Raw genomic sequence first — 26,770 nt, 5'->3', positions numbered from 1 at the left:
TAAAGCATAGAACATACCGTTGTTGCCTAAAATTAACATGGTATTAGAGCTGAGGTGAAAGCGCAATCACCAAAGACAGTTCGACAAGGACAAAAGGTTCAATGGGTTCCTCATCCTACTTCCCAGTTGAAGACAAGCTCCATGATAAATTTGACTATTATGGTTGGAAGATGTCTCTTGATTTGACCTTGGAAGAAAATGAAGTGATGGACTATGTGCATGGTAAAATCCCTGAACCTCCTTCAAATGCACTGGTTGTTGGGAAGACCAAGTACAATAGGGCTGAAGTCAAAGCAAAGAAGATTATCAAGGATTCCATTGACAAGCATCTGGTGGCTTACATCTCCGAATTGAAGACCTCCAAGGAGATCTACGACAGGTTGGTTGGCATCAATGTTGTTAAAAGCGCGAGCGGGATTAAATCGGCGCCGGGAATAAAGCGGAAAAAATCGGCAAAAGCGGGAAAAAAGCGGGAAAAAGGCGTTTGGCACAAAAATATTCATTTTTTTTCAATTTTTTTAATATCTAAACCATCTACAACATAAAATAAATACATTGACATATAAATATGATAAAAAAACTAATATATAAGATGTTTAATATCATTTCTAGCGCTAAAATTACACATAACATTGAATCATGTCCTGAATAGTAAGTCTTGACTCCTGAGTCCCAACTCAACCTCAAAATATCAACAAAAAATATGATAATGTATCTCATCATGTCATAATGTCATATACAATAAAATGAAAGTCTAATCCTATTGATTTCCTCTGCCCCTCTTGCGAGAAAATGCCACAACTTTCCCTTTCCCTCTAGATGTAGATGCTGGTGCCCGTGCAGGTGGAAATGGCAGTGGAGTCTGATGTGCTCTAGACGTTGAAGAACTAGAAGTAGGAGCTATAGGAGGTAGACCATGTCCTCTACTGGTGGCAGGGGTAGCCCGGGCAGGTGGTGTCACCTGGAAACATTACAATCTCCCAATCCTGAAATCCTGAAAAACTGATAAGTCTGCTGGATTTTAAATGAAATCTAAAATTCTACTTTCTCCATATGAAATCCAATGAGGCTGGAACCACTCTCAAACATCCTGACTCATTTCATGGTAATGTTAAAAATTTAAGTAAAAGGATGAAAATGAAGATTAAGGAGAATGTCACTTTTACTTTAAGAATTTAACATTACCATGAATAGCATATCCATACTAGGGCCTAGACTTGATCATTAAGCTACCCCACTCAAAAATTATTTGTTTCTTTCAAAAAACATTGCATGAAAAAACCCAAAAAAAGTTATAAAACTATGCTGTCCTGAGCCCCCACGATTTTTTCGTTAAAAATCGCGCTTTTTTCGAAAAAATCGCGATTTTTTGAAAAAAGCGCGATTTTTTCAGTAAAAATCGGCAAAAAAAAAGTAGGCGATTTTTTCGTATAAAAATCGCGATTTGATCGGCAAGCTGAAAAAATCGCGATTTTTTCATTAAATCGCGATTTAATCGCGCTTTTCACAACACTGGTTGGCATGTTCAAGGTTAGTAATGCTAATAAAATTCCATTTCTCAAGAATAAGTTGAAGGATATTAAGAAGGGCAAGGATGAGGATATTCAATCCTATTTCTTGAGGATTACTGAGATCAAGAATGATCTACTCTCGATTGGAGAAGTCATTCCTGACAGAAACTTAGTCTCACCACCATTGGAGGACTCCCATCAGAGTGGTATGTATTTAGAACCACCGTCCTCCACAATGATCGAATTCCAGGGTTTGAAGAATTGATGTCGAGATGCATTCAAGAAGAAACAAGAATGGTGGAGCAAGAAATTCCTTCTAATAGAAGCAATCCCACTACATTCCCCGCTCATGTGAAAAGGAGGAATAATGCAGGGTCTAAAGGTCATTTCCATGGAAACCCTAGATCTAAGGGAGGAAGGAAGAGCAGGTGCTTCGTTTGCAATAAATTTGGCCACTATGCAAGGGAGTGTCCAAATAGAAGGGACACATTGCATGATGATGAACACAATCATTCCAGGGGCAACTTCAACAACAATGATTAAAGGAATGGCAGGTCCAATGGCAAAGGAAAAAGGAATGCGGGACATCAAGGAAATGGTTGAGCCTCCAATTAATCAAGGAACTCCACATATGAAGAATCCAATGTTATTAACAATAAGAAAAACTAGTACTATCTTATATTGACCCTCTCTACTACCTCTCCCCGGACACTTTGGGAAATTGGCTGATTGATAGTGGTGCCTCAAGGCACTTCACCGGATATAAGGAAGCCCTCTCTAATCTGATAGAAAAGGAGACAAACTTGGAGATCATCCTTGGAGACGATGCCACCTGTCCCATGAAGGGAGTAGGGAATGTTACCCTTCAATTGAATCAATGCAACACTATTCATTTGCAAGAAGTACTATATGTACCTAATCTCAAGAAGAACCTGGTATCTATCTCAGCGATGGAGGACAGAGCATTCAAGGTGGCATTCATCAATGGAAAGGTACGTGTTTGGAAAAGAAATTTTAAAGATGCTTTTACTCTTGGGTTCAGGGTTGACACTTTGTATCAAGTTGGAGGAAGTCCATTGGGAGCCATGTCTTGTGACACATCTCTACAATCTAAACTATGGCACTGGAGGTTTGCCCATCTTCATTATAAGGCCCTTCCCAATGTGAGACAGATGGTGACAGGTATGCCCGAGTTCAAAGTAGAGCATGAAGGTGTGTGTCCGAGATGTGTGGAAGGAGAACTTACAAGGGGACCATTCCCCTCAAGTAATAGCAAGACCACAAATATATTGCAATTGATCCACTTCGACATATCTGGTATGATGCCCGTAAACTCTTTGGGAGGATACTTATATTATCTCACCTTTACGGATGATTATTCTCGCAAGACCTGGATCTACTTCTTGAATAAGATGGATGAAGTGTTCACCTGGTTCCGACACTTCAAAGCCTTGATTGAAAACCAATTCGAGAAGAAAATCAAGATATTGAGGACTAATAATGGGACACAGTATGAATCCAATGAATTCCAAGATTATTGTAGAGAAGCGAGCATTAAGAGGGAGACTACAATGCCATACACTGTTGATCAGAATGGTGTGGCCGAAAGGAAGAATCACTATATTGTAGACACTGTTCGTGCTATGCTTCATGATCAAGGCCTTCCAAAGTTTCTATGGGCTAAAGCTACAAATACTGCGATGTATGTTCAAAACTAATGCCCTCATCAAGCATTGGACTCCAAGACTCTCGAAAAAATGTTCACTGGTAAGAAGCCCGATGTCTCTTGAGTCTCACTTCAGAATTTTTGGAAGTCCTGTATATTTTCATGTGCTGAAAGAGAAAATAAGTAAATTGGGTGCATCTGGGAAGAAATGAATCAATTTGGGCTATAGTGAAAATTCTAAGGTATATAGAATTTATGTAGCTAGTCAAAAGGAAGTCGAGATAAGTCATGATGTCACCTTCGACGAAGATATGGCCTTTAGGAAGATCAACAACCTTCCTATCCTAATGAAGGACAAAGAAGTTGACACCGGAAATCAGGGTGCAAAAGAGGACGAAATGATGCCTGATGTTGATGAACCTATGGATCCTATTGATCCTCCTCCTCATGAGCCCTCCTCCTCCAAAAGGAGACCCTCATGGCTTAGGGAGACGCTCGAAGATGCTGAGAGGCACATTGCACCAAGGGAGACTTTCCGTGAAAGCAAGAAGCGGAACAAGTATCAAGGATATTTGACCGCCATGAGCACTATCATTCAAAATGAGCCTTCATCATTCGAAGAAGTCGTGAAGCAACAAGTATGGAAGGATGCTATGAGTGAAGAATACGAGTCAATTATGAAGAATGATGTTTGGAATGTGGTCCCTAGATCCCAAGACAAATTGGTTGTCACCTCTAAGTGGCTCTACAAAATCAAGCATGGAGCTGATGGAAGTGCAAAAAAGTTTTAGGCTCGCTTTGTTACTCGAGGCTTCTCTCAAAAGGAAGGTGTAGATTACAATGAGATATTTGTACCTGTTGCCCGATACACCCCCATCCGCTCGATCATAGCCCTTGCTGCCTTGCAAGGATGGAACTTACATCAGATGGATGTCAAGATTGCTTTCTTGCATGGTTCAATCAAAGAGGAAGTCTATGTGGAACAACCAGAGGGGTTTGAGGTTCATGATCGAGAATCTCATGTATGCAGGTTGAAGAAAGCTCTCTATGGATTGAAGCAAGTACCTTGGGCTTGGTATGAGAGGATCGATAGCTATCTGATGAAGTTGGGATTCACTAGAAGTGAAGCCGATCTGAACCTTTACTTTAAGGTTGAAAATGATAAACCTCTAATTCTGGTGCTTTATGTGGACAACCTCTTTCTGACAGGTGCATACCCTCTCATTCTCAAATGTAAGAGGGAGTTGGCTTTTGAATTTGAGATGAAGGACCTAGGACTGATGCACTATTTCCTAGGGTTGGAGGTCTAGCAAAAGCTAGGCGAAATTTTCCTCTCTCAAGGAAAATATGTTGTGAAGATATTGGAAAGATTTGGGATGGTGGAATGCACGCCTGTGACTACACCGATGGAACTTAACTTTAAGAAGTTATGCGGTAGTGCTGTTGGACCTGAATTAGGAAATGCTTCTGAGTATCATCAACTCATAGGAGCACTGATGTTCTTGGTGAACTCCCGTCCAAACTATTGAAATTTCTAAGTCTGGCACGTCAGAAATCCCTACTGAATTATCTGGTTTATTTTCTCCTACTTGTTCTTTTCATTAACAAGTTATTTATAAATATAAACACTGAAATAAACACAAATGCAGCCTTAACACATATACAGATCAACAATTGAAATAATTGAGACAAACACGCAAGGGACACCATTGTTTTTGGACAATCGTCCCTAGAAAACCTAATGCGGGAAAACTGAGGGTTTTATTATTATGCAGTTTTTGAATACAACTAGGGTGCTTGAAATGGCTCACCCAACAGAGAATATCCTCGACAGTAATACCTCTCCTCAAAGACAGATATTCCGGGTGATCAGTCACCGGATGAATGATCACACAACAACTATGATAGCTCCTTAGCTAGATAGCGAAAGCTGCTCCAAGCTTCTCCACTGCTTTGAGTCACTCTGCTAGGGACTATGTCACCCTCTCAGCTCACCAGCACTCAGTTTGCCCCACGAAAGTCACCCAACGCTGCCTCTTGGCCCTGCGTCAGCTCTGCTAGCCTCTGCGCAGCTACTGATGCCTCTGCGTTAGCCCCTTGGCTCTCCGCGTCATTGTTTTGAAAAACGGTCAGTTCGAAACCGACTCAGCCGAGTTGGTCCGAGTCATGCCCCCACCGGGTTAATACCGAGCTGGCTGAGTTGTCTAACGACTTGGTTGACTCGGTAATAACCTTGCTGTCTTGGCCGGCTCGGTGACGGCGGCCCGAAAAAGCTAGAATAACACAGTTTTTTTTTTAAATTGTTTTTTTGGGACTCCAAACCCCTTTTTAATTTGCCTTTTGTTTCTTTGGGGTCCATTCCCCTCTCCTAAACCTTATAAAACCCACCCAACCCCTCTCATTTCCTCACAACCATCTCATTGCATTTGAGAGAATTTGAGTGAGAGTTTGTGAGTTGTGGAGTTTGTTTTTGGAGCTGCAGTGAGGAGTCTTGGGCAAGCATTGTAGCAGGAGTGAGGAGCTTCTTGGGTATCCATTGGAGCAACATTAAGGAGTTGGTTTGTTCGAGCAACCTTGACGAGGCAGTTTGTGCCTAGAGGTACTTTTTTTTCACTTGTAAAAATCTGTTTTTGCTTATTTATTTTTTTGTGTAAATTTGGAAATTGAAAAGAGTGTTTTTTGTGAAAGAAATGAACATTGAAGCAATGCTATTTTTTTGTTTTCATTTTTAGATTTTTTTCCTTTGATTTCCAAGTGAAAAAATGGCACCTAGAGTGAAAGATGCTGCTTAGGCATATGTTGAAATGGTTGATAGTCAAATGCATTGCAAATTTTGCCATAGAAAAATTAAGGAAGGTCCTGGGGGCATTAATAGGCTGAAACAACACTTGCTGGGGATTAGAAGCCAAATTACTGCATGTGAATCACCAGAAATTGGGGAGATTAGGAAGGATTTGTTAACCAACTTTGGGAAGTTTAAAGAAGAAAAGGCTAGGCAAAAAGAGTTAGACGCTGAAATTGGGAGGAAGAGGAGTATACAAAAAATGTTGGCTGCCAACCCCCATTTTGATTTTGAGGGTTCTTCTTCTATCCCTTGCACTGATGCATCCAACCCCTTCCGATATGTTCATCCCTCTTTGGAGTCTATTCAAGAAAAGGGTAAAGGTAAAATGAAGAAGAAGGGTGATATGAATATCAAAAGTTATTTCACTTTTACACCGTCCTCTCCATTAGATGCACATGCTCCTTAAGCTAGTAGAACTTTGCAACCCACTTTAGATGACCATTGGAAGAAAGAATTGAGGGACACTGCTTGTGATTACATATGTAGATTGTGGTATGATGCTGATATCCCCTTCAATGCTTCCCGTTCACCATATTATGAGCCTATGTTTGATGCCGTACATGCTGCTGGAAAAGGCTTTAAAGGCCCTACTATGCATGAGATAAGGGGGTATTGTTTGCAGAAAGAAATTGCCTCCATTAATGAGTATTTGAAAGATTTCAAGGACTCATGGGCAAGAACAGGATGTATCATCATGTCAGATGGATGGATTGATCAAAGGAACCGTACCATATTAAACTTTCTTATCTTCTACCCATAGGGAGCCATGTTTCTAAAATCAGTTGATGCATCTGATAAGGTAAAAGATGGACAATTGTTGTTTCAGCTATTGGAAGAGGTTGTTGAGGAGGTGGGGGTGGCTAATGTTGTTCAAGTCATCACAGATAATGCCTCTAACTATGTTCTTGTTGGTAAACTGTTAGAGGAAAAACACAGAACCATCTTTTGGACCCCATGTGCTGCACATTGCATAGACCTCATGCTTGGGGATATTGGTAAATTAGATTGGGTCAACAACACTGTAGATCATGCCAAAATCATAACAAAATTTATCTATAGTTCATGGATTTTCAGCCTTATGAGGAGACACATAGGGGGTAGGGATATTATTAGGTCTGCCATCACTAGATTTGCTACTCATTTTTTGACATTGCAATCTATGCTTTCACAACATAGAAACTTGCAAAAGATATTTTCTAGTGATGAATGAAATCGGAGCTAGTGGTCTCACAAACAGGAAGGCAAAGAATTGAAAAAGAAAGTTAATGAAGAAATATTTTGGAGAAAGGCAGCAGAGATTGTGAAGCTTGCTGAGCCACTAGTTAAGGTGTTGCGGTTGGTGGATGGGGAAAGATTGGCTATGGGCTTCATTTATGACACTATGGATCAAGCAAAGGAGCAAATAAAGAGGGCATACAAGGATAAAGTGGCTAAGTATGGGTCCATTTGGGTAATCATTGATGAAAGATGGAACAATCAACTCCATCGCCCTATACATGTAGCTGGGTATTTTTTTAACCCACGGTATCATTATAAAGCTAAGGCAGTAGGAGCTTTGAAGGGGGAGGTTAGAGATGGATTGATTGATTGCATTGATCGCATGATCCCATTGGAGTGTGATCAGCTGGAGATACACCAACAAGTCACAACCTTCAACAAAGCCACAGGTACCTTTGGGAAGAACCTAGCAAAGATTGCAAGGGAAGCAGATGAGCCAGGTAAACAAAAATTTCAATTTTCAAATTCTTAATACTTATTTTGTTAAATCGTTTATAATTTGAAAGTTGGATATAATTTGTAATTTTGCTAACCTAACTCATTACACTCCTATGTTTTTTGCAGCACAATGGTGGGAGGCTTTTGGTAGCCATTGCCCTGAATTGCAGAAGTTTGCAATTCGTATTTTGAGTCAAACTTGCAGTGCTACTAGGTGTGAGCGCAATTTGTTTGTCTTTGAGAGGATTCACACGAAGAAGAGAAACCGTTTGGATAAAAAATGGTTAAATGATCTAGTTTATGTCCAATACAACCTCTAGCTTAGATGCAACCAATCGCTAAACAAAAGCCCTGATTCAGATCCCAAAGTGTTGGAAGACATTGATCCAACATCAGATTGGGTAGTGGAGAGCCATCCAACAGAGTTTGATTCTGATGAGGATATTGATTATGATTTACAAACGGTGGCATCACTCGAACATAATGTTCAGTTGAATGCAAATCCTGATCCACTTGTACTAGCCTTAGGGCTAGCAAGTCCTCCAGTTGCAGGCGCTTCCTCTGCTCAACCACGACAGAAGCGCATATCTCGTCTATCTTAGCTTGCAACTGCTGCACAGCTTGCTAGTGCTACCACTTCTACAGATGCAGTTGGAGATGATGATGAGGAGCCATGGGCTGGCCTGTCTGACTCTGATCTAGAGGTTGAGCCAGATGATCTTGGCTCCTCTAGCAGTAGCCAGTAGTACTGGTCGCAGTTTACTTTTGTTGTAGAGACCGTTTCTAGCCTCCTTGGTTATGTGTTTTTGTTTTGATCTTTATATCATCATCATGTATGTATTGGACAGTGCATTGGGTGCCATTTTGATATAATGGATATATTCATGAGCCTACTTTGATCATATGTTGTCTTCTATCTATATTCTAATGCTATGTGTTTGGAAACATGAATGAAAATCTTTAAAACTATGTTTTTTTATTAAAAAATAAATATTTAATGTATTTTTTACAACGTTTGAGTCATTGAAATCGAGCCAGCCAAGTTGATACCGACTTAGAGTCGACCCTCGGCCGAGTCGGAGTCGGAGTCAGAGTTTTAAAACATTGCAGTCTGCGTCAACCCTCTGGCCCTCTACGTCACCCACGTTGGCCTCCTCAGCCTCTGTGTAAGTCCCAACTGCCTCTGCGTCAGCCTCTCCAGACTCTGCGTTGTCTCTTTGGCACTATCTCTGCCTCTCTGCTATGTATTCTCCGCCTTGTGCCGAACTGCCCCTCGCTGCAACAGATCACTGGTTCGATTCTCTCAGCAAACCCCGCTGCAGAAAATCCGAACTGACTGATCAATTATGGTGTCTTGGTGTGTCTCCAACTGACCCTCAAGCTTCCTCTTATACTTTTCCTGTTGACGATTCAACGGCCGAGATTAAGTCCCTAATCAATGACTAAGATTAGATCTGGCTTGATCCTCATTATTTAGAACTTTCTCACCCATATTATACTAATACACATTAATATTTTAATTTTCCTAAGTTTAGATTTAGACTTAGGGTCTCATTACAAATATTAATTATGTTAATATCTCTCCAACTGGGTGGAATTTCCCCAAGCGATTTCTGGGTCTTGGAGATCTCATGTGCCTTAGCCTCTCCACTAATTTTCATGGCTAGAGCATATCGATGCTACCAAAAACCAACACAGACATATGTTTTGCAGTTAACACTTTGAGCCGATACATGGTTGAGCCTCATCATATACACTGGATTGCTGCCAAGAATCTTCTAAGATATCTTTGGGGTGCAATCACTCATGGACTGAGATACACTGTCGGAAATGTGAGGTTGTATGGTTATTTTGATGCTGATTGGGCTGGCAGTGTGGTGGACCGCAAGAGCACTTCTAGATGTTGTTTTTCTTTGGGTTTTGCTTCAATATCCTAGATGCGCAGGAAACAGAAATTAGTTGCCTTGAGCACCGCCGAGGCTGAATACATAGCTGCTAGTATGGCCTCCTATGAACCTGTCTGGTTGAGGAAGCTCTTCAGTGAGCTGTTTGGACATGTGCTAGATACCACCGTGATCCTCTGCGATAACCAGAGTGGGATCCGATTATTAGAAAATCCCGTGTTTGATGATCACTCCAAGCATATAGATATAAGGTACCACTTTATTCGAGACATAGTACAACGAGGAGCAATAAGGCTCCATCACATTGGGATTGATGAGTAGGTCGTTGATATTCTGACAAAGCCCCTGGGTAAGGTCAAGTTCTTGGCCTTCCGAGAACGACTTGGAGTCGTGGAGAGACCCTCTTATGAGGGTCCTGTATGAGATGGACATTGAGCTCTGGGAGATCTGGGAAGCTTGGGGTACATAATGGAGCAGTGAGAAACCATAGGGTGAGTGGTTTAGCCTTCCCCTGTGATACCCCTTGGCGGCATATAGGAAGGATGAGTGGTTCATCCTTCTCCTGTTGAGACATCCTACCTATGCAATCTGGGACTCATGGGAAGTACCTCTCATCTGGCCAATGAGTAGGGAAATGAGGATAGGGACCATAGTACTACCAATGGATGCATCGTGTACTATTGTACTCCCTATGCTAGGATAACCGATATTGATCTGGGATCAATTGGAACTGACTTCGGGTCAGTAGAGGATGGTATGATACATTCTCGATCACTTCTTCTTCTTCATAGTTCAACAGAGCAGTGCATTGATGACAAAGATATTACAGATTGACAGATGGATTAGCATATGGAGTTCTCCCTAGTTGAGAGGGATTGTTAAAGTTGGCAACTAGGGCCAAACTCCACATGGGTCATCATATTTATGACAACTGCTATTTTTCTTGGATTCCTCTCTCCGAGAGGTGTAGGATTGATCTAGAGATCAACCAATTCTGACATGTAAAAATGAAGTTATGAATTTATTTTGATTATGGACAAATTGTCAAGGTCGGCCAACAAACTTATGTAGGCTCAGAAGCCCAACAATCACGTGTATTCATCCTCAATGTTGCATATAAATAAAAGGTGTCTTAGCCTCATTTGGGCACACTCATCTTCACACATATCTCTCTCCTCATTGATTGGGTATAGATTTATGGGCAGTCTCTCTCTCCACACGTGTGAAGGAAAGGAAGGAAAATTTTCTGTTTTCAGCGTTGACCAGGTTTGACTGAATTTGCTGAAGGTTGTTTTGACTGCGTTGACCATGCATTGACCTCCTTTGATTGCATTTTTGTGAGGGCTATCTCTGTTTGGGCAGGCCGCATTTTTGGGCACAAAAATCAAGGCTAAACCTTGACTGTTGACCAACATTGACTGCAACTAGGGCTGACTGCAAGTGGGTTGTTTGACTAGACTTTGACTGGGCTGAGTTTGATTGTTTTGAGGGCTATTTTATCTTGCTATTGAGGCTGAAGTTGACTGAAGTTGGCTGATTTGTTGAGGGTCAAATCTGCCTTGTTGACCAACATTGACTTTTCTTATTAGGGCTCTTTTTCTACTATTATAAATTATCAGATTTGTAAATTGTACTATCTCTCTGTTGAACTATTGAAGACTAAAAGAAGATTTGATCAAGGGTTTCCCGACATTGGGGTTTGTCCCTCGTTGGTGCCACATCTTGTGTCCTCTTGTCTTTGCTTGTCTTCTACTGTTTATGTTTACGTTCTATCTGCATTTTACTATCATGTTGATGTGATTGCTAATCTGAATATTGATACTGGACTAATAAAGAAATTGAAATAAAATTTCTCTAAAGCATAGAACATACCATTGTTGCATAAAATTAACACTCTGCAACTCTGGGACTATAACTCCATATCGCCCCACATCACTCCTGGAGGTATAGCTCCAAACATGGCGAAATATTCCTCTAGTTTGGAGGACAACTTGTCGATCTCCGCGGATGCTGGTTTCTGGTCCTACTTTTCCTGTTTGTCCTTCTTCTTGGGATGACACTGAGTACTGTAGTGGCCAAACTCGCCATACCTAAAGCACTTGATCTTAGATAGGTCCCTCTTTTTCTTTTTCTCCCATTGTCCCTGACTGGGACCCTTTGATGCAAGGGCCACATTATCCTCTTCCTTCTCACCCTTCAAACCCTTGATGTTGCTTCCACTGATGAAGCTCGCCTCATCTCCTCCTACTGCAGGGCTGACCACATCCTGTCCCACCCTGGTAATGTGTCTCGTCCCAAGATTCTTTGGATAAAGACTTGCCATTCCTCTGAGACACTGTTTAGTGCCAAATACACAAACTTTGTAGGTTGAGGTGCCTCCCCAACGGCTACATCTTGATTTCAAATTTCCTAAATTCTGGTGAGGAAGGGATCTATGCCTTCACCCTTCTGCATTCTGATGTTTCTCGGCTTCTCTTGCAGGAACATCTTCCGTTGTTCGGAAGGATTTTGATATTGCTGAGCAAGAGCATCCCACATCTACTTGGCAATGTTCTTGCCAGATATATGCGAGACTATATGGTCCTACACTCCATCCAGGATCATCCACTTTGCCTTTGCCATCTCTGTCCTGTACTCTAAGCTGATCTACATCTGTTGGTACTGCCACAACATTCTTTGCATAGGTCTTTAGGGCAAATTCATCTTGCAAGAAGGACATCCTGGCCTTCCCGATGACATAGTTGGAGGTTCCCTCCAACCCATCCTGATCTCTAAGCCCAGCTGTGGCCATCTCTAAATTTGGAACGGAAATTCTCCCTCTTTCTCCCCTGCTCGGCTGCTGAATCTGCTAATCTCACTCCCTTCTTGAGTGAGAAAAACTGCTTGCAACTATTGCTGGCTATAACTGGAAAATAAAATTTCTAGACTAGAAACCCTTTGAGAGAAATTCTCTCTGTGTGTGCAAATTCTCTTCCACCCGACGCTGATTTTGCTGCTGCAAAACCCTTCTGCACCCAAACAAAGAATCTGCTTAGCGAAAATCTGAGCTACAATTGCCCCTCTGCTTGCTGGAATCACTCGAACTAGCAAGTTGAATTTTCCTGCCAACCTGCACTGAAAAATCGAACTGCCCAACAATTCGCACTGCCTGGCTTAGGCTCTATGTAGCCCCTAGAAATTTGTCCTATTGCTCCCTCTGAACAATGAATTTCTTCCTCTGCTTTTGAGCTTCCATGTCTGATCAAAATCGCTTTGATACCATGTGAGAATTTCACCACTGGAAATTTTATTGCAGCAACTGGAATTAATTCTTCTAACCGATAAATTAATTATGCAGTTTATTGCTATGACAACAATGAATTAATCACATTGTAATCTTCACAAATAAAAAAAAATATTGTGGAAGATAAACTGGAAACTGAGAAATGTAGCGCACACATAAATATTGTGACACTATTATTTTTGGACCATTGTCCCTAGAAAAACCAACTTGGGAAAACTAGTGCAACAACTGAGGGTTTTTATTATTAAGCAGTAGTGAGAAATTCTGAGTACAATACGTATTGCCTAATTGGCATATCTATTCAAGAGAAGTACTAGTAAAAATTCTTTGAGGGAAATTACCCTTTCTCTGAGCAATACCGACACTATTTGACCTCTGAAAAGCTAACCGTCCAACCAACTCTGCGTAGGCCATGCGTCACCCTAGCGTAGTATCTCAAACGCTCTGTCTGAATCAATTGCCAATCTAGCCGTCCTTCCCGCTGCTGACTGAGAAACCGTCTCTCCGACACTCTGGATAATATTCCCGACCTCTGGAACTGAGAATGTGATCCTCTTCAGTTGGATTGAATTGCCCTCTTGAGGCTCTATGCAACCTCCTGGAGAAAATCTCAACCTCCTCTTCTTGACTCTCCGGAATTGGAAAACTTCCTCCAGACTCACTGTCTCTCCTTCTCTTCTCTGGCTCGAACTCTTCCGACAACTATTGCTGCTCTCTAGAAAATCAAACTGCCCAAGGAAATTGATCTCAAGTATCACAAATGTGTTCTTCCATCTACCCATCAACTTCTTCTTATAATCTCATTGTGGGACTCCAACGGCCAAGATTAAATCTCTATAAATGGCTGAGATTATTTCCTAGTCGATCTGTGTGAATTTGTAGAGAAATCTCACCTTCCTCAATTAATTGTTGTTAGTTAATCATTTTCCCTAAATCAGACTGAGGACAATTTTAATTATTGATTAATTACTTAATTATGGCATCTCTAGGTGGATTTTTGTGAAACCTTTTTTGAGTTATGGAGTCCTAGTGTTTTTTAGCCTCACTGACAACTATCAAGATTAGAACACCATCCGATGCTACAAAAACTAACATTTCAAATCCATCCTGATGATGAACCACACTTGTTGGTTCGAAACGTGTCGGCCAAAAAATTCTCTTATGTGATTTCTACTTAAATACTTTGCTTAATTCATTATGGATAACAGAAGTCTGAATACAGAAATTTCAGACGTGTGTCACCCACGTGTCATGTCCGACACGAAGGATTCACGACATGAGGGGGGGGGTCTGGTGACTTAGGTGAAAATATAAAAATCATGAATGCCCTCTATGGGTATACATTAAAATGTTGACACTGTATGAGTGTCCAACATAGAATGGTGTCATAAATTGCCCATTTTAAAATGTTGCCACAGGGGGGGTTTGTTGTTGGGAAAGCTTTATCCTCTCATTTGATGTATCCCATCGTTGATGGCACATCATAAATCTCTCCTTAGTTTGCAGCAGTGCATGCTTGTCTTAAATACATGAAGTCTTCTTTGCAAGTTATAGGGAGACACGTTTGTGACACTGTATCCTATAAGTTGCAATATTTACTTATACAATTATGTATGGTTCATTGATTGTTATGGATCTTTAAATAGCCTTCGGGCTCCCAGTTATCTTTTCTTTTATTTTGATTTGGTATGTACAAATAAGTTTTCATATGAGATACCTTTGACAGTTTACTTTGATTCTGGCTTTTACCTGTGCCATGCCCTGTTTACAGTGGTGTATAGAAAATACAGTTTTTCTCTCTCCTTCATTCACCGTTGAAGGCAGATATCTTTGGTGCAATGTAGCTGGATGCTAACTATATTTTGCAGTGCTTAATATGTAATTTCAGATTTTGATTTATTAAAACGATTATGCAGGTTTAGATGAATAGATCATTGTATGTTGATTGCCATAATTGGTTTTTATTGTGAAATCTAATGTATCATAGCAGAAGCATTTCATTGTCAGGAACCAATCAGTTCACTAAGATGTTTGAAAACTTAATTGTAATTGAATGTATTTTAACCAACTTTGACTTGGCAGGAACCAACTAGGCCAGCAATTCCTATTCTTTTGGCAGCTGGAGCTGTTCATCAACACCTCATTCAAAATGGCTTGCGTATGTCAGCATCGATAATTGCTGATACAGCTCAATGTTTTAGTACACATCATTTTGCTTGCCTAATTGGGTATGGTGTGAGGTAGGGGCTATTGCTTTTTCTTATCATATCTATGAACCTGTTGGTTTCTTTATTTCATTAGGTTGTTCATATAATAAATCAATTATTTGTAAGGAAAGCAGTACCATTTATCAAAAGCTTGATTTGGATCAGACTTTTATTAGTTTAAACTTCTCAAATTTTGAAATATTTGTGCTTCGTTTTTGAATTATGCCATTGGACTAAATTTTGCTAAACTTGAAGTTTGAACCATGTTATCTTCTATAGACTTTTCACAATCTGATGATTCTATATTTCTCTGTAAACTTGAATCAGATTGTAAAATCCTTACTAAGTTTAATCTTTGAAAAGGAGAACCAGGAACAATTCAAATGAAAACCTTGGTTAATTTGTTTGATGCTGTATATTTTTCTTCCATGGTTTGGATTGACTGAAATTTAGATTAACTAAAAGATTTTGTGTTTTGTGTTTTGAGGTTCTTGAACTTGTTCAATGGAGTTTTATAAGGAGTTTTCTTTAGTGCGACTTTTTCGATATTCCGGTGCCGGAATCTGGTGGAAAAAATTGAGATGAAATCTTGATTTGTGTTATTTAAACTGGTTTTTTGACGGTATATATGGATTCAACAACCTGAAAAACCCCTAGGGCACTTGGATTGTGAAGGGGTTAACCATCAAACTTGTGATTTCAATAAATTCCTTCCAGATTTTAGAGAAATTAGACCAGAAAAGCTCACTGGAAAAGGTTCCAAAAAGTCGCACTAACGACAACTCGTTTTTATAATCCAAAGTTGGAATTATTTCATTTTGATCCAGTGGACTTTCAGTAAACATTATGGATTTTGAAGATTTAGTTTTAAACTGAAGATTTAGTTTTACACTGTCATTGTTTCTTAGAATGGCTAAATCATTTGTAAGGAAATCACAAATCAAATAAATCTTTGAAAGGTTGCTGTCAGTTTTCCTGACTTATTATAAGTTAATATTGATATCACCTATGATTCCAAATCATTTTGATCATTTCAACAGTGCTGTTTGTCCATATCTGGCACTGGAGACATGTCGTCAATGGCGTCTGAGTGCCAAAGCTGAAAATATGATGAGGAATGGGAAAATGCCAACAGTTACAATCGAGCAAGCTCAGAAGAATTTTGGCAAGGTATGTAATACTTAATTTGCCACAATGAGATTTACAGGGCAACTAGTTTTCCTTTTCAGAAGGCAGGCACTTTTGCAGAAGAATAATAAATTACATGCATGCACAATTGTTGATATCTACAGTGATCTGGTTGAAGGAACAGCTTCAATTGTTTGGATTCTCTGGGTTCAACATTGTCAATAAGGCACACGCATTATAATGAGGAGTAATTAGAAAAATATGGAAAGCACCTGAAATGACTAGACAACACATTGCTCAATTATTTTGTTTTATAGGGTTGCAATCTAAGAATATGGATTTATCTTTTGTTTTAGAAAAAAATGCATCATATAATATTTCATGGAACAAAGTGAGTTACAACAATCTAACAACAAAATTACAAAGGAATTATAATCTAGAAAGCTATAAATGCTAGCGTATGAGTCTGTTTCCCACGGAAAGGGATTCAACATCTTTGTAGATGAAACAGAGTTTGGCTTTTAACAAGCAAAAGGCATTTCCTACTTAAAAAGCCTCAATTACCCTAAGCCAGTCTTAGACCTCTTTAGTTCATAATGTTCATCTAGACTATAAACTTATGCATATTATTAAAATTACTTTGTTGAATTAGTCTAATTCATGCTTTTTTGTTGTATATTCACTTGATGTATATTCAATTCATTTTAGGGTTCATGCCTATAGGGCTTATGCACTTACGGTTGTTGTCATTCCTTTACTATAAAGGGACACGTTCTCTCTCCGTTTTATAATCCAAGGTGTGTTTTCTCTCTTCCAAAGTTGTGGTATTCCTGGTTTCTGTGTGTTCAGTTTTGTTGTAATATGGTATTGAACCAAGGTGAGGGGAAGTTGAAGTAGGGGAAGGCCTAGGGACTGCATAGATCAGTGATGGAAACGGTAGTGCTGTTTGATGCACGACAAGAGACCAAAAGGGATTTTGGGGAAAAGGCCAAGTATAATGTATCTTTGGGTGTTTAAGCAAGGTTTATTTTACTAAAAAAGAGAGAAATAGAAGAGGACCTTATCACGTCACTCAAAGGGTGGGGGAGGTAGCATATGAGCTGGAATTACCCCCAGGGAGCTAGTTGCAATGTTGACATAGATTGTCATTGATGTCAATATGGCAATATTCGAGGAGCCAAAGGAAGCAAACAGAGCCATCAGAGGAGTGAAACAGAGCTATCGGAGCAATGGATGCCAAAGAATACACTATCAGGAGCTATCGAAGGCCATATATGCATGCAAATATAGGTGGAGCAGCATATAACATATATATGCAATTTACACTATCGGAGGCAGAAGACATAGTTATATCGAAAACCTATACATAAAGGCAATTTACACTATCAGAGGTGGAAGATTTAGTTATATCGAAAACCTATACATAGAGGCAATTTACACTATCGGAGGCAGAAAGCATAGGTATATCAATATGCACTATCGGAGGCGGAAAAGATATATATATATATATATCGGAGAATAGAGGCAGCAAATATATATATCGACAATATTGTAATCGGCGGGTTCTACATCGAGCCACTACCTGAAACCCCCGACAGCGATATATATGTGCGGACCCGACGACAACATTATATAATGGTTTAATGTTATATCGCATTCGCCCATCGCAATAATACAAAGGGGTGTCACCCTTGAAAGTGCTGATTGCGATATATGTTGCGGACCCGATGCAACATTACAATTTGGCTTAATATCATATCGCATCCGCAGGTGAATCGGCCATAGGCCATCGGGAAGCTGCGACTGCCGATTGCGATTACACAGCCGGACTCGATGGGTTTTATAAACCCGACTGTATAAGTTTTGAGTTTCGCGCATAAAGGGATTTTTAGTGTATTGGTGGGTTTTGGTGTAAAAATCGAAATACAAAGGAAAAGCTCCGAAGCGATAAAGACCGGACCCGAAAGGTTTTTTAGAAGCGGCCCTATAATACTTGAGTTTCGTAAGCGGGATTTTGGGTGGGCCTTAGGCGGTAAACAGTTTTGGGCTGGCTCTGCCCGATCCCATACAATGGGCGACGCGTGGCTGGCAGAGGAAAGAGAGAAATTGCTTTCATCGGGCAGGTAACCTCCGTACTTTTGGGCCACCCGAAAATGAATATCGACCGTTGGATTGAGGATCCCGCAGATCGACGGTGGGCTCGCGATAACGACCAAAGGCGGACCTGAAGCAGTTATAGATGCGGATGTAGAGTCCCTTGAAGTCCGCCCTTAAGCGTTTTGGTTGGGATTTTCATATATTTCTTATGTATTTAAATAATTGCATTGCGTGGGGTTTGAAGGCCAAAAATGCATAAATAAAGGTTCCGATAGTTCAGAAGGCCTGAATTATGCCGATTGCGATGGTTGTGGTGACATGGTAGCTTTCTCTGTGTATTTCGGTCCTCGCCGTTAAATCAATGTGTCCTAGGAGTGTTGGTGAGCACGAAGAGATTGAGGAAGCTGAAAAGCCGGGAAGTCGAAGGACCAGCCAGCACAGAGGAAGCCAAAGCGATGAAGAAGAGGGAAGCCAAAGGACAAGCCAGCACAGAGGAAGCTGAAGCGAGCATTGAGGAAGCCGAAGAGCCAGTGGAACGCGGAAACCAACAGTCAGAGGCATCAGGAACATATAAAACAGAAAAAACAAGGAAAGGTTTAGGTGTGTGTGTATAATCCTAGCGAGAGGAAGCCGAAGTTCAGGCAGAGGCAGGAGAGGCAGGAGAGGCAGGAGAAGCAGGAGAATAGGAGTGAAGCAGAAGCTCAACAGGCTTGGGAGCAGAGAAATACAACAAAAATAGTTTATATCGGGTTAGGGTTGGAGCCCGCGGGGTTGGAGCCTCAAAACTGAAAGGATTGGAATCCTTGGGAGTTGGTGCTCCTAAGTGCAGAACTATTGCCTTGGCAAAACAGAGTTGGTGCTCTAGAGGTTGGAGCCTCACTAAAGTCCAAGATGGTGCTTGGCAACTGATTGCATTTATTCCAACTATCTATTTCTGTGTTCCATATATACATGTTTTGGTGATAAAAAAAAGGAACAATTAAAAAGAAATACTGATTCACCCACCCCTCTCAGTATTTCCAACATGCACAACATCTTTCATGTGTCTTGCCTGAGAAAGGCACTGGGACAGCAGGTTACAACAACTACAGAGCTACCCCCTATGGATGATGAGGGGAATTTGGTGCTGGAACTAGAGGCCATTCTAGATGCTAAGGAGAGGCATCTGAGAAACAGGGTCATCAAGGAGTTTTTGATCTGATGGAGGAATCTGTCAGATGAAGATGCCACCTGGGAGGGGGAGCAATTTCTCCAACATCCTTCATTGCAGTTGTTTGAGGACAAGCAATGTTTTGGCGGGGAGGACTGTGATATTCCTACTTAGTATTTTACTAAGTAAATATTAATTGTTCTCATTTTGGTTTATTGCACGTATGCACTTAGGAAAAGTGGGCTTAGAGGACCCACATTCGACTTTTGGCTTAGGAGACACTCGGAGACACTCAAACATTAGAGCTAGAGGGAAAAATTGCGACTTTGGTGGAGCATGGGGGCCACCACATGAGATTTTTGTCCCACATGGGAAGTATGCTCTCATTGGAGTGGATTTGGTGTGGGAAGTTCGATGTGGGCCCACATGGGCATTTTTGGAGGCATCTTGACAAAAGGAGGAAGAGACACTCATTTAGGGAATCATCTATCATTTGCAAAATTGTCTAAGACAAGAGCATGCTTGAGTTGAAGCCAAGTTTGCAAGTGTTGTTTAGCACATGAGTGTCTCTGAGCGAAGATCTCAGCCCTTGCTTCGGTGGACTTCGAGTGCCAGCCCAAGGAGGGAGTTTCACCTTGCCATTTTCGCACTACCAGGAGGAGGATCGAATTTCTGGGAGAGGAGCAGCTACAACAGCGCAGGGACTGCACAGTCTTTTGTGGGAGCACTCCAGGAGTTGGAGGAGTGAGTTGGGATTGGGGCTGAAACTTGGAGTGAAGGTCAGGGAAGCATTTTGAGGAGTATTGCAGCCATTTTGGAGGCCTTTTGCAGCAGAATTTACAGGTGGGTCGAATCACCCAGTAGTTGAGCCATTGAGGGGAAATAGGGCCGAATTTCCGAAGTCAAGAAAAGGCCAATTCCTTCGTGGGTTATTCTGGGTATTTGGTGGAGAGGCTGGGATTAATTTCCCAGAATTTTTTGAGCACCGGAGAGGGCCCTAGCAGCAGATCCATTCAACCAACAACGTATTTCTAGGCATCTTCAGCGCAGAGCTTGAGCAACATAGCAGTAGATCAGAGGAGGGTGTCTTATTTGTCATTTGGGGCTTTGCTAGCTTGCCTTGAGCAAGCCCAGGTGCATTCATTCCAACACCTTATTGTACACCCATTTTCATTAATAAAAAGAGCTCAGCAACGTAGTTTTGGTGCCATTTTGTGATCTGATTGTTTGTCACTGTTTTATGGTGTTTTTGTCTATGTTTGCTTTGCATATTTATTGTTAATTTTTCATAGGGATATTACAGGGAGACATCGGGAACACACTCCTGAGGGAGCGAATTTTGGGAGCATGCTCCCTTAAACAAATTTCACTCCCTGGTTTTTCAGGAGGGGACAAGGGAGTGGTCGAGGAGCGTTTGTTCCCTGACCGCTCTCGTTTTCTCCCGGAATTTTTTTTTAGGTGGGAGCGATCGCTCCTGCCTAAAAATATCGCTCCTTGTGGGCGCAGAAGGCACGGATGCACGTGAGTTTTTGGAGGGAGGGGAGGGGCAAAAGAAATAAAAGGCCCTCCTCCCCTCCCACAATTCACCATTTTCATATGAGAGAGCAAGGAGAGGGCTTTTGGAATTGGAGCTTGAGTTGAGGAGGAAGATTGAGAGGGTTGCTTGGGAGCTTGCAAGGGAGATTGGAGCTTGGGATTGAAGGCCAAAGAGGTAGGATCTAGACTCTAATCTAGCATTTGTGTTTTTTATATGTTCATTGTTAAATGAAAATGTTCTCTTCTCTCTTTCAAGTTTCCCATTCCCATTCTTCCATTTTATTGCAGGCAAGAAACTGTAACTCCACCAAAGTTCAAAGAATCAAAACATCAAACATCATGGCTATATGGCTTGGCATTCTTGTGATGTTGATTCCTTTTTTGGTTATTATGGCGTTGGAGAGTAGGAGGAGGTTTGATTAAGAGGATGAAGAAGTGGGGAGTGGTGGATTTTAAAACCCTAGAGAGGAGGAGTACCTTAGTGAGGAGGAGGAGGAGGAGAGTGGAGATGACGAGGGAACAAAAACCAAATCAAACCAAACCCCATTGTGGAAATATGTTTCTAGGCCTGAAAGACGGAAAGGGTGTGGAGCCGCTAAATTTACATGCCTGCATTGCAAAAAGACTTACACATGTTCATACACCCATGCTAGAAAGCATCACTATGGGAAAATGCCAAGGGATGGAAATAAACAAATAGGAACCAAAACTTGTGGAAGTGTGTCACAACATCAAGGAGCCAAATACATAAAAGGAAGAAGAGGAAGCCCAATACAAATCTAAAAGATCAAAGGGTGACTTTGAACATGACACTGCTAGCCCACAATCACATAGACTAAGAACTCCATCAACATCCTCCCATGGCAGTGGATATGGAGGCATAGGAACAAACATCCCTTTAAGGCATAAAACCATATCAGATTTCCTTGATGAAGGGTGTAGGAATGATGTGGATTAAAACGTTTACCGGTTTCTGTTGGGTCCTTATAATATTAGTGATTACCCCATTACTATTGTAGTTGTATCCCTTATTAATATTGTTGTGCCCCTATTGTCCCCATATTGTTATTACTGTGCCCCATAGAATCCCTCTATTGTTATTTCTGTGGCTTTATATTATTATTGTTAAGTCGGCTGGGTTATATTGTGACTCCTTAGACTCCTATATATAGAAAGGAGGTTTTGCCATTTGTATCATCCAAGAATTGCTCATTTATGTAATGTAAAGGAGGTTTCCCCCTCGAAGATGCTGAATTCTAAGGCGTGGATCTCTCTTTTCTATTTTTTTGTGAGCTAGTTTCATAACATTTGGTTTTAGAGCTTTGCATTCTAGGGTTTCGCCGCTCCAAACAGGTCATCGTAGCATTTTCGCTATAACTTTTTTTCTGCGACGGTTCAGAAGCAAAAAAAAAAACCCATTTGAGAAGAAATCGCGCTGAATCTCGGGTTCGAATTTCAGAGCTTTTCGCGCTATATTTGCAGAGATATGATCTGAGGAAGTTGGTCTTTGTGTAGACTCCTGAATTACATTCCAAACAGGTGACCTAGGGAAAATCATCATAACTTTCTCTCTGAGCATCAGATTGAAATTTCGTAAGAAGGTACAAAAAGAGGACAGACTGTAGTTTATTGTATATCTTTTCCAGATACAAAGGCCGAAACAGTGACTCGTGGCACATCGTACAAGTTTGCTCTACTGAACTAGTTTATAATCAGGTCATCTTGGGAGATTGTGCATAACTCTTCCTTGGAGAATCCAACTTGGATCAGACTGGTGGCATTGGAAAGAGGACACAGAGGGCTACTACAGGTTGCAAATTCAAAACTAGATGATCCAAAATTGCAGAGATACATCAGATTCAATATCAAGCTTCTACAAAGTGAAAAAAGGTGTGTAGTTTTTTTTTAAATTTTTGCATAAGCTTGGTTTAAGGAAAGATGTAGAAGCTAAGATGGATGGTTTAAAGAAAGGTGTAGAAGCTAAGATGGATGGCATGGAAGCTAAAATGAATGGCATGGGCGCTAAAATTGATAGCATGGATGATAAGATGGAAGAATTGAAGATAAATATGAATAAGTTGCTACAAGAAATGGTCACTAATGGTGAAAGGGTAGTAAAGGAAACTCATGATGAGAACAAAAGAAATGTTAATCATGATTCCATAGACTCTAATGTTGGATCCAAGACTCACCATATTCCAAAAATCGATATGAGGAAGTTTGATGGCAAGGATCCCGCAACATGTATATTACAGATGGAGCAATTTTTCGATCTCAATAATGTGCAAAACACACAAAAGGTACGTATTGCAACTTTATATTTGGAATCAAATTAGTTTGTATGGTATCAATGGCTTTGCTCTCGTAAACAAATTATCAATTGGGCAATTTTTACGGAAGAATTGATAGCACATTATGAGGATACAAAAAGCAACATTTTTTTTAGCCAATTGATAAGTCTCAAACAAAAAGGTTCAATAATGGAGCACATTGAGGAGTTCCAAAAATTGAACATAAGGGTAAAAAATATTGCAAAGGAGCATAGGATTGATGTGTTCATAGGGACTTTAAAGGATAATATTCAACATGATGTTTGCCTTTGGGAACCTGATTCATTAGAGAAGGCATTCAGGTTGGCAAGAAAAATGGAAAGCAAAATTATGGCAACCAGGAAGCATACCACTCACAAATATGAAGATGGAAGTGTTGTTGCCCCTAGTCTTCCACAACCTATAAGGTTGACACCACAACAATTGGAAGAAAAAAGAGCAAAAGGGCTTTGTTACATTTGTGATGACAAATACACTAAAGGTCATAAGTGTGCTGAGAAGAAATTATTATGCATAGATTGTGAAGAGGAAGAAGAAAAGGAGCAAGAAAGGTCAAAAGAAGAAGATATACTCAGGGAACAAAGCCTAGATAAAGAAGAAATGAATCCGACCATATATTGTAATGCATTGGCAGGAATTACCACTCCTCAAACCATCAAGATAGAAGGACAAATCAAGAAGAAAAAGGTAATAGTGTTGATTGATTCAGGAAGTACCCACAATTTTGTTCATTGTAAGGTAGCAAAAAAATTGAATTGCTTCTTATATTAGGCACCAGAGTGTCAAGTGATGGTTGCAAATGGAGGAACAATAAATTGCTCTGGAAAGTGCCATAATATCAAGCTATCCATGGGAGAATATGTATTGACTAGCCCAATGCTTTCCATTCCAATGGGAGGTGTTGATGTTGTACTAGGAGTCCAATGGCTACAATCCTTGGGTACAATAGCTTTTAGTTTTCAAGAACTTTTCATGAAATTTTCTGTGGAAGGAAAGGAAGTTGAATTAAGGGGTATTGCAGGGAAACCGGGAAAGATAATCAACTCTAATGGTATGACAAAGCTTCTAAAAAAGAAACAAAGAGGTGTAATTGCACAATTATGTTCACTAGATGTTTCCACATTGGAATCATCTATTTCTCCAGATCTCCAAAAAGTCTTGGACAATCATTCCAAGGTATTTGAGACTCCCAAAGGTCTCCCACCTATTCGTGATCATGATCATGCTATTCATTTGATTCCAGGAAGTGTTCCTCCAAACATCAGGTCGTACAGATATCCCTATGCCCAAAAGAGTGAAATTGAACGTATGGTTGCAGAAATGCTAGAGGCTGGTATAATTCAACCGAGTCAAAGTTCTTTCTCTACTCCAGTAGTATTGGTGCACAAGAAGGATGGATCATGGCGCATATGTTCGGATTATAGGGAGCTCAACAAGTTCACTATTAAAGATAAGTTTCCCATTCCAGTCATTGATGAATTACTAGATGAATTGCATGGATCAATTTACTTCACCAGGTTGGATCTTCGTTCAGGATATCATCAAATCAGAATGAAGATTGGAGACATTCCGAAAACAACATTTAGAACTCATGAGGGTCATTATGAATTTTTGGTCATGCCTTTTGGCCTTACCAATGCACCTTCAACATTTCAAGGTTTGATGAATTCCATTTTCAAACCATTCCTTAGAAAACTTGTGTTAGTATTTTTTGATGATATACTAATCTATAGCAAGTCTTGGAAGGATCATGTTGAACATGTTGACAAGGTGCTACAATTATTGGAGGAGAAACAATTATATGCAAAAAGATCCAAATGTTTCTTTGGAGTACAAGAGGTGGAATATCTGGGTCATATTGTATCTCATGAAGGAGTTGAGGTAGACCCTAGCAAAATTAAAGCCATTAAGGAATGGAAAATTCCCACATCCATAAAGCATCTGCAAGGATTTCTCGGGTTGACAGAGTATTATCGCAAGTTTGTTAAGAATTATGGGAGAATAGCAGCATCTCTAACAACATTATTGAAGAAAGATGCATTTTCATGGACTCCAGAAGCAACAAAGGCCTTCGAGCATCTTAAAGAGGCAATGTGCCAAGCACCGGTCTTAGCTACACCAGACTTCACAAAAACCTTTATTGTGGAATGTGATGCTTCAGGAAATGGAATTGGTGCTGTTTTAATGCAAGATGGAAAATCCATTGCTTTCGAAAGTCGTCCAATCAACGGAAAGTTTTTACACAAAGCTATTTATGAGAAGGAAATGTTGGCAATACTCCATGCACTTAAGAATTGCGACCCTGATCCAGGTGGATATTAGTGGCCACTTGCCAAGTCCTCCTGGACCCCCACCATTGTTTCTCTCAGCATTTTCAGTTTCCTTAATTGTAGCACAACTTACTATTTTTAACAGTTTTTCGGGTCTTGAACTTCTGGAGCCGTTTTAAGGCCCTAAACGACTTTTTTTGGGAAATCTGGGGGAAACATGGGTCTGGACCCATGTTGCCCTTCCCAAAGTGGTAGTGCTCGATAGATCTTTCTAACGAGCTATTGTACGCGTCAAACGGAGATCGTATGCCAAAGTTACGACCCCGGGAAGTTGATGTACCAATTTACCCAAACGGGGCCCACAGTTTGGCGTTTGATCTCCTAGGGTTAGGTTTTGGAATGTTAAGGGTTTTCCATTGTTTCTCAACAATAAATAGGCCTTCGAGCCTCATTGTAACACAGTTCAGAGGCATGCAGCCACCACATCTCTTCTCAGAGATAAGCTACCATCGCCCTAGCTGGTTTATTTCCATTTCTGGTTGTAAGCATATTTCAGTATTTTCCATTAATGAAATGAAGTATTATTTCAGCTGCATCTTTGTGTATATGGCTATCTCTGTAATTTGTTGCGTTCCTGCTTAAATCTGGATCAGTGGTATCAGAGCGGTCTGCTTTTTCTTTGTTTTTCTTTGTATGTCCCCAACAAGGTCGGGATATAAGGAGTTAGGGCTTGAAATTGTTGAACCTTTGCAAGACCAGCCTCGGAAATCCCGACGGCCTCCCATGGCGGATGAGAAGAAAGATGAGGGGGCAGGAGATCCCATCAAAATCTTGCTCGAAGAAGCCCTCGAGCGACAACGGAACGCGATGATGGACAACTTTGCCCAGATCCTTCAGCGGCTACCCAGAAGCGATGCATCGGCTTCCAGCAGCTACTCTGGAAACACCACGCCCTTTAAGGTACAAGTTAATTTTGAAATCCCCATATTCGAGGGTCAGATAGACGCAGATGCCGTAGATAAATGGTTAAATCTGTTAGAGGGTTATTTTTCTGTTCATGAATTTTCGAGTCAGGAAAAGATTGTTTTCGCTCTTCTCAAAGCAGCCCTCCACGTCAAGGACTGGTG

The 26,770-nt window shown here is 40.7% G+C and overlaps 1 protein-coding gene across 1 annotated transcript in view; it reads left to right on the top strand.

Moving 5' to 3' along the window:
- The window catches only part of LOC149228360 (ferredoxin-dependent glutamate synthase, chloroplastic-like), a 367,732-nt gene that overhangs the window by 107,178 nt on the left and 233,784 nt on the right, over positions 1-26,770 (top strand). The window contains exons 7-8 of the mRNA XM_089378162.1: positions 15,008-15,165; positions 16,173-16,302. Coding sequence (XP_089234288.1) covers positions 15,008-15,165; positions 16,173-16,302 — 288 coding nt within the window. The remainder of the gene's footprint in view (positions 1-15,007; positions 15,166-16,172; positions 16,303-26,770) is intronic.

This window comes from Pinus tabuliformis, chromosome J, assembly GCF_031772625.1.
Source record: "Pinus tabuliformis cultivar Carrire ecotype Pingquan chromosome J, CPIR1, whole genome shotgun sequence".
NCBI classification, from domain to species: domain Eukaryota; kingdom Viridiplantae; phylum Streptophyta; class Pinopsida; order Pinales; family Pinaceae; genus Pinus; species Pinus tabuliformis.
The sequence above is the reverse complement of the archived record's forward strand: the minus strand, read 5'-3'. Positions and strand labels throughout refer to the sequence as shown.